Source organism: Misgurnus anguillicaudatus, chromosome 16, assembly GCF_027580225.2.
Source record: "Misgurnus anguillicaudatus chromosome 16, ASM2758022v2, whole genome shotgun sequence".
NCBI classification, from domain to species: Eukaryota; Metazoa; Chordata; class Actinopteri; order Cypriniformes; family Cobitidae; genus Misgurnus; species Misgurnus anguillicaudatus.
The window spans coordinates 31,393,779-31,409,972 of NC_073352.2; the positions used below are offsets into that span (position 1 = coordinate 31,393,779).

General features: G+C 38.2%; 1 protein-coding gene across 1 annotated transcript; it reads left to right on the forward strand.

Moving 5' to 3' along the window:
• Nucleotides 1–266: 266 nt before the first annotated feature.
• cpxm1b (carboxypeptidase X (M14 family), member 1b) lies at nucleotides 267–15,700 on the forward strand. Its single transcript, XM_073854498.1, has 13 exons — nucleotides 267–994; nucleotides 3,756–3,865; nucleotides 3,966–4,105; nucleotides 4,184–4,268; nucleotides 6,054–6,204; nucleotides 6,722–6,810; nucleotides 7,635–7,758; nucleotides 11,109–11,305; nucleotides 12,588–12,767; nucleotides 14,095–14,389; nucleotides 14,474–14,619; nucleotides 14,740–14,836; nucleotides 14,977–15,700. The coding sequence occupies exons 1-13, from the start codon at nucleotides 337–339 to the stop codon at nucleotides 15,285–15,287; spliced, it is 2,583 nt and encodes an 860-aa protein (XP_073710599.1). The 5' UTR covers nucleotides 267–336; the 3' UTR covers nucleotides 15,288–15,700.
• The last annotated feature ends 494 nt before the right edge of the window (nucleotides 15,701–16,194 follow it).

Sequence of the window (16,194 nt, forward strand, 5' to 3'; positions counted from 1 at the left end):
ATGTAAGGTATGTTTGTAAAAACTACTTAAATATCCTAATATATCTAAGGCCTAGTCCTGGATTAATCTAAAACCAGCCTGGGAAATTGCCTCATAAGCTATAATATAAACAGGCTAATAAAACAACTGACCTGACCTGTGATCCCCGCTAGGTGGCGCACTGACCCAATTAATCGAGCAAAACCTTTTCGACACTAATTGAGAGAATAATACAGGAGTACAAAAGTGAAAGCCCAATAGTTATTTCATTAGTTTAAACGAAGCTTCTAGTAAGAGTGTTAAAACGATATGTTTATTTATGTGTCAGTGGCACAAGTTACTTTTTAGCCAACTTGCATGCATTTCATTTTCCTCCGTTACACACAGTATGGTTTGCAACAAGAGTGGCGCGTAATTTTGCCACATTACGGTGTTTTACGCATTTCAATTTTAACCAAGCAGCATCTCAAAGCTTACATTTTACACAGAGCTAAGGAAACCATGGCACCAACCGTTATACTTGTATCTTTTTTAACAGTTTTAGTTGGAGAAGTAACTAGTTTGCCTTCTTTTAAAACATCAACCACCACAGTGTCGTCCTATAACGCAAATTACACTCAGACATCATTTGCAACGAGAAGCGTGAAAACCGGTGTTCAACACAAGACCACCAACATTTACAAAAAAATCTCACTAACAAAGGTAAGCAAACTCACCAAGGGTCTAAAACCCACGACAGTTAAACCTGAGAGGAGCACCAAAGCCCCAAAACCCACGACAAAGGCATTAAAGCGGACAGAAGGAACCACGAGCAGCAAAACTGGAAAAGCGACCACTTCACGTCCATTCAAGTCAACTGAGGTGATCACGAAAACGACAACCGTAAAACCAACTAAGACCACTTCAAAGACCATCACAGTGAGTTTCCACACAGAGGACCTGAATGAAAACATTGACAAGAGTGTGGAAAGGAGAGTGTGGAACACTAAAGACAGTGACGAACCACCAGTATTTGGTAAGAAATTAAAATATGAAGAATTAGAATTGCATGCATTTCATGCAAATGAGATTAATAAAGATTGCACACGTGAATCAAAATCTGTATCTCTTATCTAAATAAAAATAATTTATTGGCATAGTAGGTAAAATAGCATGAATAAACCTGCATATATTCATATATATTATATAGATGTGTGTGTTCATATATGCCTTTATGTTGGTGTTGTTCATGTAATAATATGCATGCATACATTCTTCCATACATTAATAAGAGCTGTAATTCATGCAGTCCTTAACCTAGCATGAGAAGAACTTAAAATGTAGGACTGAATATTACATCTGCTAGAATTATTAAGCTACAGCTAATGTCTTCATTATGAAAGAAACCAAAAAAGCTAATTTTCATTTTAGCTTCGCAGTTAAATTGCAGTTTAAGCTGATTTGCTTGAGAAACATTATGTAAGACAAACTACATCCAGACCACTCTAAACACCTCTTAAATATCCTCCCCGCATTACAATCAGTGCAGATGTGTTTTATTTGATGTACATAACACACACAACGTTTTAATAGGCAGTAGGACAATGGTCCAGCAGGTCAAAGTAATTGGGTCATCTAAACACTAACAGTGCCAGGAAACTTCTTCAGTTTTAGATGAACTGGATGGGGCAATTGCTGACTCAGTAAAACCAGAACAAGAGCCAGATGTGCTTTTCATTTGAATATAGTACGATCTATTTTACATGTGCCAATAGATGCTAGTTAAATGCTACTTGGTGCTTACAACCAACTAAAGCTGTAAGAAATGTGTCAGTATTACTCATGTTATTCAGTTGGAAACAATATTTTGGGTGATTAGCATTGCATGTGGTGAACTTAAACATGTTTCATACATTGTGTCCACAATATTAGTTCATGTTACAAATAAAGTTAAATATGCACTTTTTAGATGAAGCAAGTTTATTTATAGTGATTACTCTGTGTTCATAATCTTATAGTATCATTATTTTCTACATTCAAATTCAATAGAGATTCATAAGACAAAATATTTAATCACAAATCTTTTTGAATAGCTAGCATCATGTGAAAGTATTTACTACACATACCATAGTATTAACTATAGTACACTGATAAACTGTAGTAAGTAAAGTACCATAGTATACTTTAGTTCTTACTACAGTAAACTATAGTGTATTTTAGTATACTATAGGACATTATAGTATTTACTAGAGAAATGTTACATTTCCTATAGTAAGTTTACCATAAATTGCTATAGTAATACAGTTTACTTTATTATAGAATGGTTCAAATATACTATAGTATTTTCTAGAGTAATTTTACTTCATTTCCTATAGTTAGTTTACTATAAATGACTAGTATTTTAATACAGTTTACTGTAGTATCTCTATTGTAGCATGGTTCAAAAAACACTATAGTATTTACTAGATTAATTTTACTTCATTTCCTATTGTTAGATTAATATAAATTACTATAGTACTTTTAATACAGTTTATTGTAGTACATTTACTATAGTATGGTTCAAACACACTATAGTATTTACTAGATTAATTTTACAACATTTTTCTATGTTAATTTTATTATAATATACTATAGTATTTTTTCATTTGGGGTTCCTCTAGAAATTGTTTTTTCTTATGCAGTTAGGAATTCCCTCACTGTCCCTCACCTTAAGTCTTTTCCAAAAAGGTTTATAATCAAATGGGTTTCTAATTCAAAAGACAAGTGATGTAAAAAATAATTTTCGATAAAAAATAATAAATCAGTTCATCATGGAACTAACGCACATCAGTTTTCGATTTCATGCTGCGCTGCGCAGCGTGATCGGCCAATGACATCAAAGTACCGCGAGAGCTGAGTGCTTGGTATGCTTTCGATTGGCTCTCGCGATACTCTGGTGATATGAATGGGATATTGCCTAACTTTTCCTCTAACTAGTTTACTACAAATCAAGGAACCGGCTTTACTGAGATGCGCATGACAGTCCCATCACAGTTTTTTCACATGTGAACAAAAAAGGGGACTAACTTCTCACGCAGTAAGTTTTGATACTCTTGTCAGTTGTTTGGCGTCTCGCATCATGAGCGCAGCGTCTTGACACTGGTCAAACTGTTAAAAATTGCGTTGTTTTTAAAAGCACGAACGACTTCTATGTGTAAAACACAACGGGAAATAATTGTATAGTACGGTGAGGAAATACTAAAATACTTACAGGTGCTGTATCTGTTGTTTGATTTTTCTGTCACTGTCCAGAAAACTTAATATTCATGAGCCACGCTTTCGTCAAATAATTTAATTCACCAGCGCGCGCTTAACGTCTGCCTATCAGCCAATGAGTTATGGAACGGCATGTAACGTAATTAAGAATTCATGAGCAAAGCTTAAACCTTAGGTTTATAACTTAAACTTTTTACCTTAACTTTCTAACTTTAGCGTACATAAATATATAATAAAGAATATGCTGTATTTTATGTTCACCTCATTTAGTATATTGTAATACGATAATAACGTCCATAAATAACATTAATACCAGCAAGCAATAATAGATACGCTTTTTTAAAATACTTGAATGTTAATAAATTATGTGATATATATCCAATAATCAGATTCAATGACTGATGGTTTTATCATTTTAAGTATGTTTTCTTTTCATTTTGTTTATGTCGTGTCTCTCTCCAACTGTCTGTCTCTGACTGAATAGCTTATCGCTAAGCCAATCTTTCTTTTTTATTCCTTCCTTTTCTTTATGTCTGTTTCAGAATGTCCCCCTTTGGGTCTGGAGTCTCTGAAAGTTAAAGACTCGCAGCTACAAGCCTCCTCATACAAGCGCAGAGGCCTGGGGCCACACAGAGGCCGACTTAACATACAGGTGATCTTCAATAGTCTCACTTATTAAACATTTCCTCTCTGCATTATACTTTATGCATTTTCATCACACACAATCCATGATGTTTCATGGCACTGTGTAGTCGGGTGTTGAAGATGGTGATATCTATGATGGAGCCTGGTGTGCCCTGTACGAAGACAAGAACCAGTGGCTACAGGTAGATGCCATGAAGCTCACACGGTTCACAGCAGTTATACTACAGGGCCGCGCCTCCATATGGAGGTATTTCCTAATATTTCTTCACAATAATGTCATAACTGATAGTAAATAGTAAGAATAAAACACACTTTTCTTCTGTAGCCTGGATTATGTAGAAACCTTCAAGGTGCAGGTCAGCAATGACACCATTAAATGGAAGCCGTCCATGAACGGGACAGAAGAGGCGGTATGTTGGTTTGTTTATTAAAAAGTGTTTAAGACTCTCACTTCTTTTGGGTATTAAAGGGACACTTCACTTTTTTTGAAAATATGCTAATTTTCCAGCTCCCCTAGAGTTAAACATTTGATTTTTACTGTTTTGGAATCCATTCAGCTGATCTCTGGGTCTGGCGGTACCACTTTTAGCATAGCTTAGCGTTATCCATTGAATGAATCTGATTAGACCATTAGCATCACGCTACAAAATAACCAAAGAGTTTGGATATTTTTCCTATTTAAAACTTGACGCTTCTGTAGTTACATCGTGTACTAAGACCGACGGATAATTAAAAGTTGTGATTTTCTAGGCAGATATGGCTAGGAACTATACTCTCATTCTGGCGTAATAATCAAGGACTTTGCTGCCGTAACATGGCTGCAGCAGGCGCAATCATATTACTCTGTGTCCGAAAATAGTTCCCTGCCATTAAAAGTTACTCTGGCCCTGTCCCAAATGGCCCACTTCATGTGGACTTTCGGTCTCATGGACTTAAATTGCGCGTGCTCACTTAGTTTACGAGTCCGTAGGGTGTCCCATTTCTCATTTTTACATTTTGAAGTGTGCTCATCAGCACCCCCTTTGCCCCCTGATGCGGTCTTCAGCGAAGTCCCTAAAGTCTGCAATACATGATGTCATCAAAGTGTGGACTCTGAGGAGGACCACAAGTCCGGAGTGTGCCATTTGGGACAGGGCCTAAGGGGACTTTTTCCAGACGCTGCGTAATATCATTGCGCCTGCTGCGGCCGTGTTGCGGCAGCAAAGTTCTTGATTATTACGCCAGAATGAGAGCATAGGTTATAGCGATATTTGCCTAGAAAATCGCAACATTAATTTTCCGTCAGTCTTAATACACGATGTAACTACAGAAGAGTCAAGTTTTAAATAGGAAAAATATCCAAACTCTTTGGTTATTTTTTTGGCGTTATGCTAATGGTCTAATCAGATCCAATGTTTTGTGCTATGCTAAAAGTGGTACCGCCAGACCCGAAGATCAGCTGAATGGATTCCAAAACGGTAAAAATCAAATGTACTCTCTAGGAGAGCTAGACTATGAGCATATTTTTTCAAAAAAAGTGAAGTGTCCCTTTAATACAAATACTGCAGGAGCGGACATAGATTCCCCTTATGGCCATACACATAGTTTTTTTACCCCAAAGTACACTGATAATGTTAGTAATGCCATAAATTTGTTTTTCTACATTATCAATGACCTTTATAATATAATGCATCATTTTAGCTGCTGTGCCGGTGAGACTTATTTTACCAACCAGAATAGGACCAATTAAGAGTGTGCTGTTTCTTCATACAGTAACAGAATATGATTACAAATTATTATTTTTATTTTAAACTCATTTCAAAAGATCCAGAATCATTTAATATTCTGTGACATGACCCTTTCAAGTGTCACTATTTCCTATCATTCAACAGAAATCAGCTAAAACAAAAGTTATTTTCCAGACATTCATTGCTGCTGGTCGATATTAGCTTCGGTGTCGTTGTGACATCATTACATCCATTCAGAGGTTCCAGCTGGCACGGGTACTTTGCACTAACAGAGGTTGGAGGCAGTCTCTGGTAGCACTTGGCAAGGTTAAGCATCTCTTTTCAAAAGAAAAGCTTGCCCACTGCGGACTCCACTGTGCCAGGAGTGTGCCCTCCTTGCACAAGGAGCCATGCCAGCTGCCACAGGCAAATGTCATTTGGATCCTATCAGTAGGATGGCTCACCAGAAGTGATCTTGTATGCTAACAGGTGTTTGAGGGAAATCAGGACAGCGAAACGCCAGTCTTGGCGGTTTTACCCGAGCCAATGATGGCACGCTACATCCGCATTAACCCTTGGACCTGGTTTAAGAATGGAACCATCTGTCTGAGAGCTGAGATCATGGGCTGTGAGCTTCCAGGTATGTAACATACGTTGATCTCTCAGTTAAAGGCGGGGTGCATGATCTCTAAAAGCCAATGTTGACATTCGAAATCATTTAAACAAACACGCTCCTAACCCAATAAAATCTTTTTTTTGATACACTACAAGTGTGTTTTGGTACTCGGCCCGACTCCCTTTTCCAAAGTGTTTGCATGCACCCCGCCTTTAACATTTAAAATAACTTGGAATATATTTTAGGTAAACAAAGCACACTTATCAAGTTCATCACAATTGCAAAGCAATGGGCTTTGTGCCAAGCTGCACTGCTTCCTGAACTTCAGCCAGCTCCTTGTTTCCTGTCTGCTATTATTGGACAAACTGATTAATCCAGGTGTGTCTGATTATTGTTGTTGTGACTACTGAGGTCAGGCACACCTGGATTTATCAGTTTGTCCAAAAAAGGCAGACAGGAGGGGAGGAGCTGGCTGAAGTTCAGGAAGTGGTGCAGCTGGGCATAAAGCCTATTCACTTCGTAATATTGGATTATGTTAAAGATCCGAACAATATCTACCCGTGGCAATCTGAGGGGGGCACCAAGGATAAGTTGGATTTCAGACACCACAATTACAAAGAGATGAGAAAGGTAAGGAGGAGCTTTGTGGTTTTCTTTTTAAAGTTAACTTGAAAGTCAGTTTGCAAATCCTTTTACTGTCCTTAGCACTTTACATTAATGTGGGTTCACACCAGCCGCGTTTGAGGCGTAAAAATTGCGTCTACTTTGAGTTTACCCACTTCATTTGCGCGTGAAAGCTGGCAAATTCTAGTCATCGAGACATTCACGTGGAAATTCGCGTCATGGGAGGGGCTTCTGCGACTCCGCTTGCTTCCTGTAATCATGTCACTACTAGAGCAAGCCCCTTTTTCCGCCAAAGTTCCCATGTTTCAACTTGCGCGTTTACTGCGGCAATGCGCAATTCGGCACATTCGCGCAAACTAGACACGCAAATGAGGCGGAATCGCGTCTACTGCGCTAAACGCTTCATTCGCGTCGCGAGACCTCCAGACGAGCGTCAACACGTCTTAACATTGAAATCACTCGCGCTTGAGGCCTCTACCGCGGCTGGTGTGAACGCAGTATTAGGCTACAAGATTTAAAACCCGCCTCTTGGCTAAAAAATCTAACTTTTTCAGCTTTTGTCAAATTGGTATGTGAGTGCAGCCTTGTAGATCACTTATGCTCAGTTTGACCACTATTATGCAACTGTGTCAACATGAACCCAATCTTGTGCGCTGGTAAAGAAAACCACACTTAAATACATACAGAGAAAGAGAAGCACGGGGAATGTTTTAATATATTACCCATTTCTTTGTAGAAGGCACATTAACATTTATTTTGGAAGACATATCAGTAAACTCAACTGCATGTGATTTCTCATAAGATCTCTTAAAAAGCTTCTGACCTTTCAGCTCATGAAGTCTGTGAACGAGATGTGTCCAGACATCACCCGTATTTACAGTATCGGCAAAAGCTACATGGGCCTTAAACTTTATGTGATGGAAATCTCAGATAATCCAGGAAAACATGAGCTGGGTAAGTTTGAGTCATAACAGACTATTTTATCACTAATGTGTTGCACTAATCCTACTTCTCTAATTCAAACACAATAAACAATGATAAATGGAAATTTATTGATTTAACAGTGGCATTAATTACAAAAGTGTTAAAATGAATGCATGATTTTTAAGCACAGACTTGCACCACATGGATGGACCAGATTGAGTCTTTATAAATATAATAAAGATTTTATAACACCTTGGCTCTCCTGATTTTGCCAAGTGGTTCATGTCCTCAGGGCAATATTATGTTGACCCTGGGACAACATTTCAATCAATCAGATTTCAGAAAAAGTTTACAGTTTGTTTTCAAGTTTAAGCTTACAACCAGGATTAGCTGATTCTATTCCATTGTTTTTCACTTATCATTTCGCTCTAATTTTAGGGTTTGGTTATGGTTTGGGGTGGGTTTAGGTTTTATTTACAAAAATGTTGTCCTTGAGGACGTCTCTCACTTGGTAAAATCAGGTTGAGCATCCCACCTGGGTGCATTAAAACATGGTGCAGTGTATAAACTGGAGCGAGATAAGTTGCTGAAACCATTATAAAAACTGTGAAGATGTTTAATATGCAATTAGCAGGTGCAGTTGGTCCATATATGTGACCCTGGACCACAACCCTACTGAAAAATCCAGCTGAGACCAGCATAAGCTGGTGAGCTGGTTTTAGCTGATCTCCAGCATGGTTTTGCTGGTGTAGGAAGCTGGTTTTGCCGGTGTAGCAAGCTTTTGGTCACTTTTTAAGCTGGTCTAGCTGGACTTGTCAGGCTGGGAGGACCAGCGTAAACCACATTAAACCAGCTAAACCAGTTACCAGCTTATGCTGGTCTTAGCTGAATTTTTCAGTAGGGAAACCAGTCCTATGGGTCAATTTTTAAAAAATTTAGATTTATACATTATCTAAAAGCTAATTAAATAGGATTTGATAGTTAAGATAGGACAATAATTGTTCAAGACACAACTATTTGAAAATTTTGAATCTGAGGGTGCAAAAACATCTACATTTTGAGACATTCGCCTATAAAGTTTGTTTGCACTGCATCCACTCAAATTTTCTAAATATCTTCATGGAATATGATCCTTACATAATATCCTAATGTTTTTTGGCATGTCAAAACATTTGCTACTTATGACGGTCCAGGGTCACATATATTAATAATATCACGAGAGTGATTGAAATAAAACCCAATGCCTCTCGTTCTCTTATTCACTCTATTCGTTTACACTGGGCAGCCCATGTGTTTGCATTGGCCTGTGGGCTACACATGTGGTTCTTCAATGAAGGAGCTTGCCAGCGCTGGCAGTGGTTTAGTCGGCTCATGCCAGCACTCATAATGCAGTAGCTCGGGATGCCATTGCAGATTTCAGATGAACGGCTCCAGAGAAGGAAAGTGGAAAGAAATAAACTCACCCGCCTGGTGTTATAAAATTACAAGCAAGTGGATGAAAGCATGTGGCAATTGTACATTTGCCCCAATTAATGTAAAGTTTCTTTGGGTGGATAAACAGCAGCCTAAGGCTCCACATTCAATACGGCTTTTTTTGAATACATATATCTATTCATTATGATGTGTTTGTGACATGAAAACACATTATAAAAAAATCACATGTGCTTGTGTTTAAATTTCTGATGTTCACAGAAAACCTGAAAATATTGGGGAGTTTTGGGTTTAATGCCACATGCAACATGTCAGAGACCTCATAACACACCCAGAAGTCATCTTTTTCCTGTGTTTTTTTTTTAATAGTTATATTTGTAATTATTTTAATAATTTAATACTTATTGTCATGGATCACAAGATGTTTCAAGCCATAACAATATAATATTTTCTGTAAAATGTGTAGCTGAAAAGGGTGATTTTCTGTTGTCTGTATTAGTCAGTGTCCATTTTGTTACTGTCAAGCTCTGTTGCCAAGTAACATTGTTGACAGTATAACTGAACTGGCAGTCATACACAGAGAAACACACTTTCTTTCTCTCTCTCTCGCAAACACACACACAAACACACACACATATACATTAATGTCAACACTGTTAGTCTACCTTGGTAACAGAGTTTGACAATAACAGAGTTGACACTGACTAACTGGAAATCATGATTTTCAGCAATGTAAGACTTTACAGAAAGTGTTATATGATTGTGGACAATAATGTCTTGTGATCTTTGACAATGGGTACCAAATTATTAAAATATAACCATTTTTAAAAAGCATTTTAATGTACCTGCAATTATATAATCTCTCTTTATCTGGCAAGCCTGATTTCCCTACTGAAAAGTCCAGCTAAGACCAGCATAAGCTGGTGAGCTGGTTTTAGCTGGTCTCCCAGCTTGGTTTTAGCTGGTAATGCTGGTGTTGCAAGCTGGTCTAGCTGTGTTTTGGTCACTTTTTAAGCTGGTCTAGCTAGACTTAGCTGGTCAGTCTGAAAGACCGGCTGACAAACCAGCTTGACCAGCTTTGCCAGGCTGGGAGGACCAGCTTAGACCAGCTTTGCTGGATTATCATATGTGGTTTTACTTTTCACAATAATCAGACTTGTAGAGTTTTGCCTTTTTTCAGACACAAGTGTTTCGTCTTTGCATTTATCAACTCTGTGTTGGGAATAGAGGGGTCAAAGTTCAGTTAGTTGTTACTCAGATTCCTTTACTCCTCTGGAAATTCCTCCTCTTTGCGGGAATGCATGATGTTTTCATAGGGAGAGAGGCATTACTGAGAGTCAATGGATCAACTGTTAGAGAAATGGGGGTGATTTAACCTTTTTAATATATACTTTACTTATATACATTACAGACATGACTTTCAGCTCCCATTGGCTGACAAAAAGACTGCAAGCTCCAACCGAATCAATATTTGTAGAAGTAAATCAGCCATGCTTGGTTGCATATGCATAAATGTGTCTCAGTTTTACATCTTTTCAGTCTTTGCATTTACAGAAGATCAGAGTTCACCACTTTCTCCTCATTAGGAAGATGTAAGGAGATGAAAATTTCATGTCTGACTTTTGTAATTGCATGGTTGTTTTTATTGGTCACCCCTTTTTTTGTCACAGAAATAGAAAGCATTTCAAAACAATAATGTTTGTCATAATGATAAAATGGGTAGAGAGAGCAGTGATAAGGGCCCCTTATGAGCTCCTAGACAGAAAGTGCCATATTTCAGACCCCTATGTTACACTGTAGTAAAGATGAAAAGGCATCTGGTCAAAGCATGGAAGGGTGCTTTACAAAACACAGCCGTCTACCTACCATAATACATCTAAAAGCTGTAAGTAAAACATTTTTCTGTGGAGTCTTGAAGCATTGCTAATGCATGTTTGCTCCCCCTGCAGGTGAACCAGAGTTTCGCTATGTGGCCGGCATGCATGGCAACGAAGTGCTGGGTAGGGAACTACTGTTAAATCTGATGCAGTACATATGTCAGGAGTACAAACAAGGAAATCACCGTATAGTCAAGCTGGTGAAAGAGACGCGCATCCATCTGCTGCCCTCTATGAATCCTGATGGTTATGAAAGGGCTTACAAAAAGGTAGAACAGAAGAAACCCATCCAAACCAAGACCTTATTCACAAAGCATAATTCATGAAAGTCATTTATTGCATACATGAAACTTTAAATCTTGATCTTTCTATATTCAAGCCAATTGTAGTCTAATTCTTTTTAAAAGTAATCATTTTGCTATACAGTTACCTAAAGGATGATTAGGAACACCATACTAATACTGTGTTTGTCCGCCTTCAGAATTGCTGTAATTCTATGTGGCATTGATTTTACAAGGTGCTGAAAGCATTCTTTAGAAATGTTAGTCTATATTGATAGGATAGCATCTTGCAGTTGATGGAGATTTGTGGGATGCACATCCAGGGCACGAAGCTCCCGTTCCACCACATCTCAAAGATGCTCTATGAGTTCTGGTGACTGTGGGGGCCATTTTGATATAGTTAACTCATTGTCATGTTCAAGAAACCAATTTGAAATGATTCAAGCTTTGTGACATGGTGCATTATCCTGCTGGAAGTAGCCATCAGAGGATGGGTACATGGTGGTCATAAAGGGATGGACATGGTCAGAAACAATGTTCAGGTAGGCTGTGGCATTTCAACTATTCCCAATTGGCACTAAGGGGCCTAAAGTGTGCCAAGAAAACATCCCCCACACCATTACACCACCACCACCAGCCTGCACAGTGGTAACAAGGCATGATGGCTCCATGTTCTCATTCTGTTTACGCCAAATTCTGACTCTACCATCTGAATGTCTCAACAGAAATCGAGACTCATCAGACCAGGAAACATTTTTCCAGTCTTCAACTGTCCAAATTTGGTGAGCTCGTGCAAATTGTAGCCTCTTTTTTCTATTTGTAGTGGAGATGAGTGGTTCCCAGGCAGGGTCTTCTGCTGTTGTAGCCCATCCGCCTCAAGGTTGTGCGTGTTGTGGCTTCACAAATGCTTTGCTGCATACCTCAGTTGTAACGAGTGGTTATTTCAGTCAAAGTTGCTCTTCTTTCAGCTTGAATCAGTCGGCTCATTCTCCTTTGACCTCTAGCATCAACAAGGCATTTTTGCCCACATGACTCCCACATACTGGATGTTTTTCCCTTTTCACACAATTCTTTTAAACCCTAGAAATGGTTGTGCGTGAAAATCACAGTTGATCAGGACCACACCCCTAAATGCATGGAAACAACTGCCATGTGATTGGTTGATTAGATTGTTGCATTAATGAGAAATTGAACAGGTGTTCCTAATAATCCTTTAGGTGAGTGTACTTCATAATAATAGTGTGTTTGATAAGCATACTTTATCTTTCAGGGTTCAGAGCTGGCTGGGTGGGGATTGGGTCGCAACAGCTATGAGGGCATAGACATGAATCACAACTTTGCAGATCTGAACACGGTGATGTGGGATGCCATTGAACTGGAACAAGACAAATCTAAACTCATCAACCATTATTTTCCCATTCCAGAGCACTACACTTCAGAAGACGCTTGGGTAAAGTAGAGCAGGGAAGATCACATACATTAAAGGGGACATTTCACAAGACTTTTTGTTAGATGTAAAATAAATCTTTGGTGTCTTCAGAGTACGAAGTTTTAGCTCAAAATAAAGATAATTTATTATAACATGTTAAAATTGCCACTTTGTAAGCGTGTGCAAAAATGTACCGTTTTGGTTGTCCTTTAAAATGCAAATGAGCTGCTATTAGCACTAAATGGCAGTTTCGTGGTTGAAAAGTGCAGATTAAGGGGTATTATCCCTTTCTGACATCACAAGGGGAGCCAAATTTCAATGAGCTACACTGTAAAAGATAAATTGTTGGCTCAATTAATTATTTTTTAGTAACTAGTTGCACAGAAATTTTACGTTCACTCAATTTCTGTCTCCAAAGTGTTACCTGGATTTTTGTTTTTTAGTTGGCCCAAACTTGACTCAAATATAAAAAGTATGTTCACTCAACTAGCTTTATAGTTCATTCAACTAAAATGTTTTAATCAGTTGAATCTTTAAAAACTTAAAACAAAGACTCTATCAATTAAAATTTAAAGGAATAGTCTACTCATTTTCAATATTAAAATATGTTATTACCTTAACTAAGAATTGTTGATACATCCCTCTATCATCTGTGTGCGTGCACGTACAAACACATCAACGTTTTTCCTATTTAAGACGAGTAGTTATACGAGCAAGTTTGGTGGTACAAAATAAAACGTAGCGCTTTTCTATGGGATTTAAAAGAGGAACTATATTTTATGGCGTAATAGCACTTATGGGAGTACTTCGACTCGGCGCAGTAACACCCTCCCTCTCCCATTATGAGAGTGAGAAGGGGAGCGGACTTTTCAGGCGATTCGAAGTACTCCCAAAAGTGCTATTACGCCATAAAATATAGTTCCTCTTTTAAATCCGCTTAGAAAAGCGCTACGTTTTATTTTGTACCACCAAACTTGCTCGTATAACTACTCGTTTTAAATAGGAAAAGCATTGATGTGTTTGGTCACTTCTAACTTTATCTCTAAATGGTACCATTGAAAGAATGGGGCTAAGCTAAATGCTATCGAAGCGTCGCAGCGCGCTCCAGCGCTTACGTGCACGCACACCGATGATAGAGGGATGATTCAACAATTCTTAGTTAAGGTAATAACATATTTTAATATTGAACATGAGTAGACTATTCCTTTAAGTATTTACTCAATGTTTTATGTGTTACTTCAATTAATATTTATTATTTGTGAATTTTTAAAAACTTTTTAAAACCAAAGGTTACACACTGCACCTTTAAGCTTTTAATAAATCCCATTAATTCATGTCTTTTCTGAAGGTGGCTCCAGAAACAAGAGCAGTCATCAACTGGATGCAAACGTTCCCATTTGTACTCAGCGCTAACCTCCACGGAGGAGAGCTGGTGGTCACGTACCCATTCGACATGACCAAAGACTGGGCTCCGAAAGAGCACACTCCCACCGCAGATGAGAGTTTCTTCCGTTGGCTGGCCACTGTTTACGCCAGCACAAACCATGTGATGTCCAACCCTGACCGAAGGCCGTGTCACAACGAGGACTTCCTTCGTTACAATAACATTATAAACGGAGCCAACTGGCACACGGTGCCGGGCAGTGAGTACTTCTGAGATCAACAGGGGGATGAACTGATGTAGAAATGCGATTTATCCGTAATGCTGCATGTTTTTGTATTTGTAGGTATGAATGACTTCAGCTATCTGCATACCAACTGTTTTGAGGTGACAGTCGAGCTGTCCTGTGATAAGTTCCCTCACGCCAGTGAGCTGCCTATAGAATGGGAGAATAATAAAGAATCTCTGCTAATCTACATGGAGCAGATACACATATAAAGCACATGTTAAGGGTCCCTAAACATTCCCATATCATTGATCAAATACCTCTAATTTGTCAAAATGTGCTGATGCATCTGAAATCACAGGAGTTTGTCTATGTGGCAGATACACAGAGGAATTAAAGGAGTGATAAGGGACAAAGACACTGAAGCTGGGATCGCTGATGCCATTATAAAAGTGGATGACATCGACCACCATATCAGATCAGGTAGGGTCATTGAGAATCCGCACATCATTATGAAAGATTTTTACAAGTCTTAAAGTATTGAGATGCCAACATTACAAAATAAAACAGTATTTAATGAATTTTGATATACCTCAATGCAAAATGTTTTCTTATGATTTCAGCTTTTGATGGGGATTACTGGCGACTGTTGAATCCGGGTGACTATGACGTAACAGTGACTGCAGAGGGATATTTACCATCATCTCGAAACTGCAGGGTTGAATATGAGCACTACCCCACCATTTGTGACTTTTACCTCACAAAGACACCAAAACAGCGTCTGAGAGAGATCCTGGCCAAAGGCGGCAAGATCCCCAAGGACCTGCAGCTGCGACTGCGCCAGCTGCGCATACGGAAACTGCGTGCCAGCACTAAACTTATTAATCAACGTAGGGTGTCACAGCAACGGAGGGCCAGGGCGACCCACCCTTAGATTGATTTTTAACATCTAACCTGTTTTGCCGGTCAAGTACAGGATTAAACCTTATTAAAGTCGCAGGCAATTGAAATGAACTTTAAAAATTAACTATGATTTTACTACATCCTCCATGCTATATGTAGTACAACTATAGTAACTACAAATTTACCATTGTATCACTACAGTAACAGTAGTTTAACTGTGATATTTGTAAATAAACTATGATAATAATAATACTAAAGGTAATCAATCTGCCAAAAAATGTGGTTACTACACTTTTACTACAGTAAAACCATAGTTAATTTTTCTAAATGAGTGACAGAAAGTTGCCCTTACCTGTTGTAACATACATCTTGTATTATACATTGACATTTTATAAATTGTGTACATTTCACATAGAAATACAATAAAAACGGATTTCTACTTTATACACTTGATAAATTGTCAATATACAAATTGTTTTTATATATACTTAGCAGTTTTGATATATGTGCTTACATGCAAATTATTAGTCTGGAACTGATTTTTTAATGTAAAAAACAAAGACAACATGTAAGCATTTGTGATGTCTAAATATGAGTAGTTATAGATGTTCAGAAGAATATAGAAACGTAACCTGTAAGTATAAACTGTTGTGATGGCTCTTGAACTAAACTTGAACAGCACATATCTGAAGGACACTAGAGTCTATGTGACGCCAATAACTTCCAGCAGATGGCGGTGTTGTCCTTTTTTTAAACTTTATACTTTAGCGTTGTGGAAAATTAATAAATATTTTTGAAAGCTCTTGAATGTATTGTACGAAACCTGTGAGGGGTTTTTTTTCAATTAAAATGTTCGTTACGATGATATATAGGCCGTCTCGCAGTTTTCAATCCGAATGCTGCAGGCTCCGGAGGTCGCATATGCATACGTCATTAAT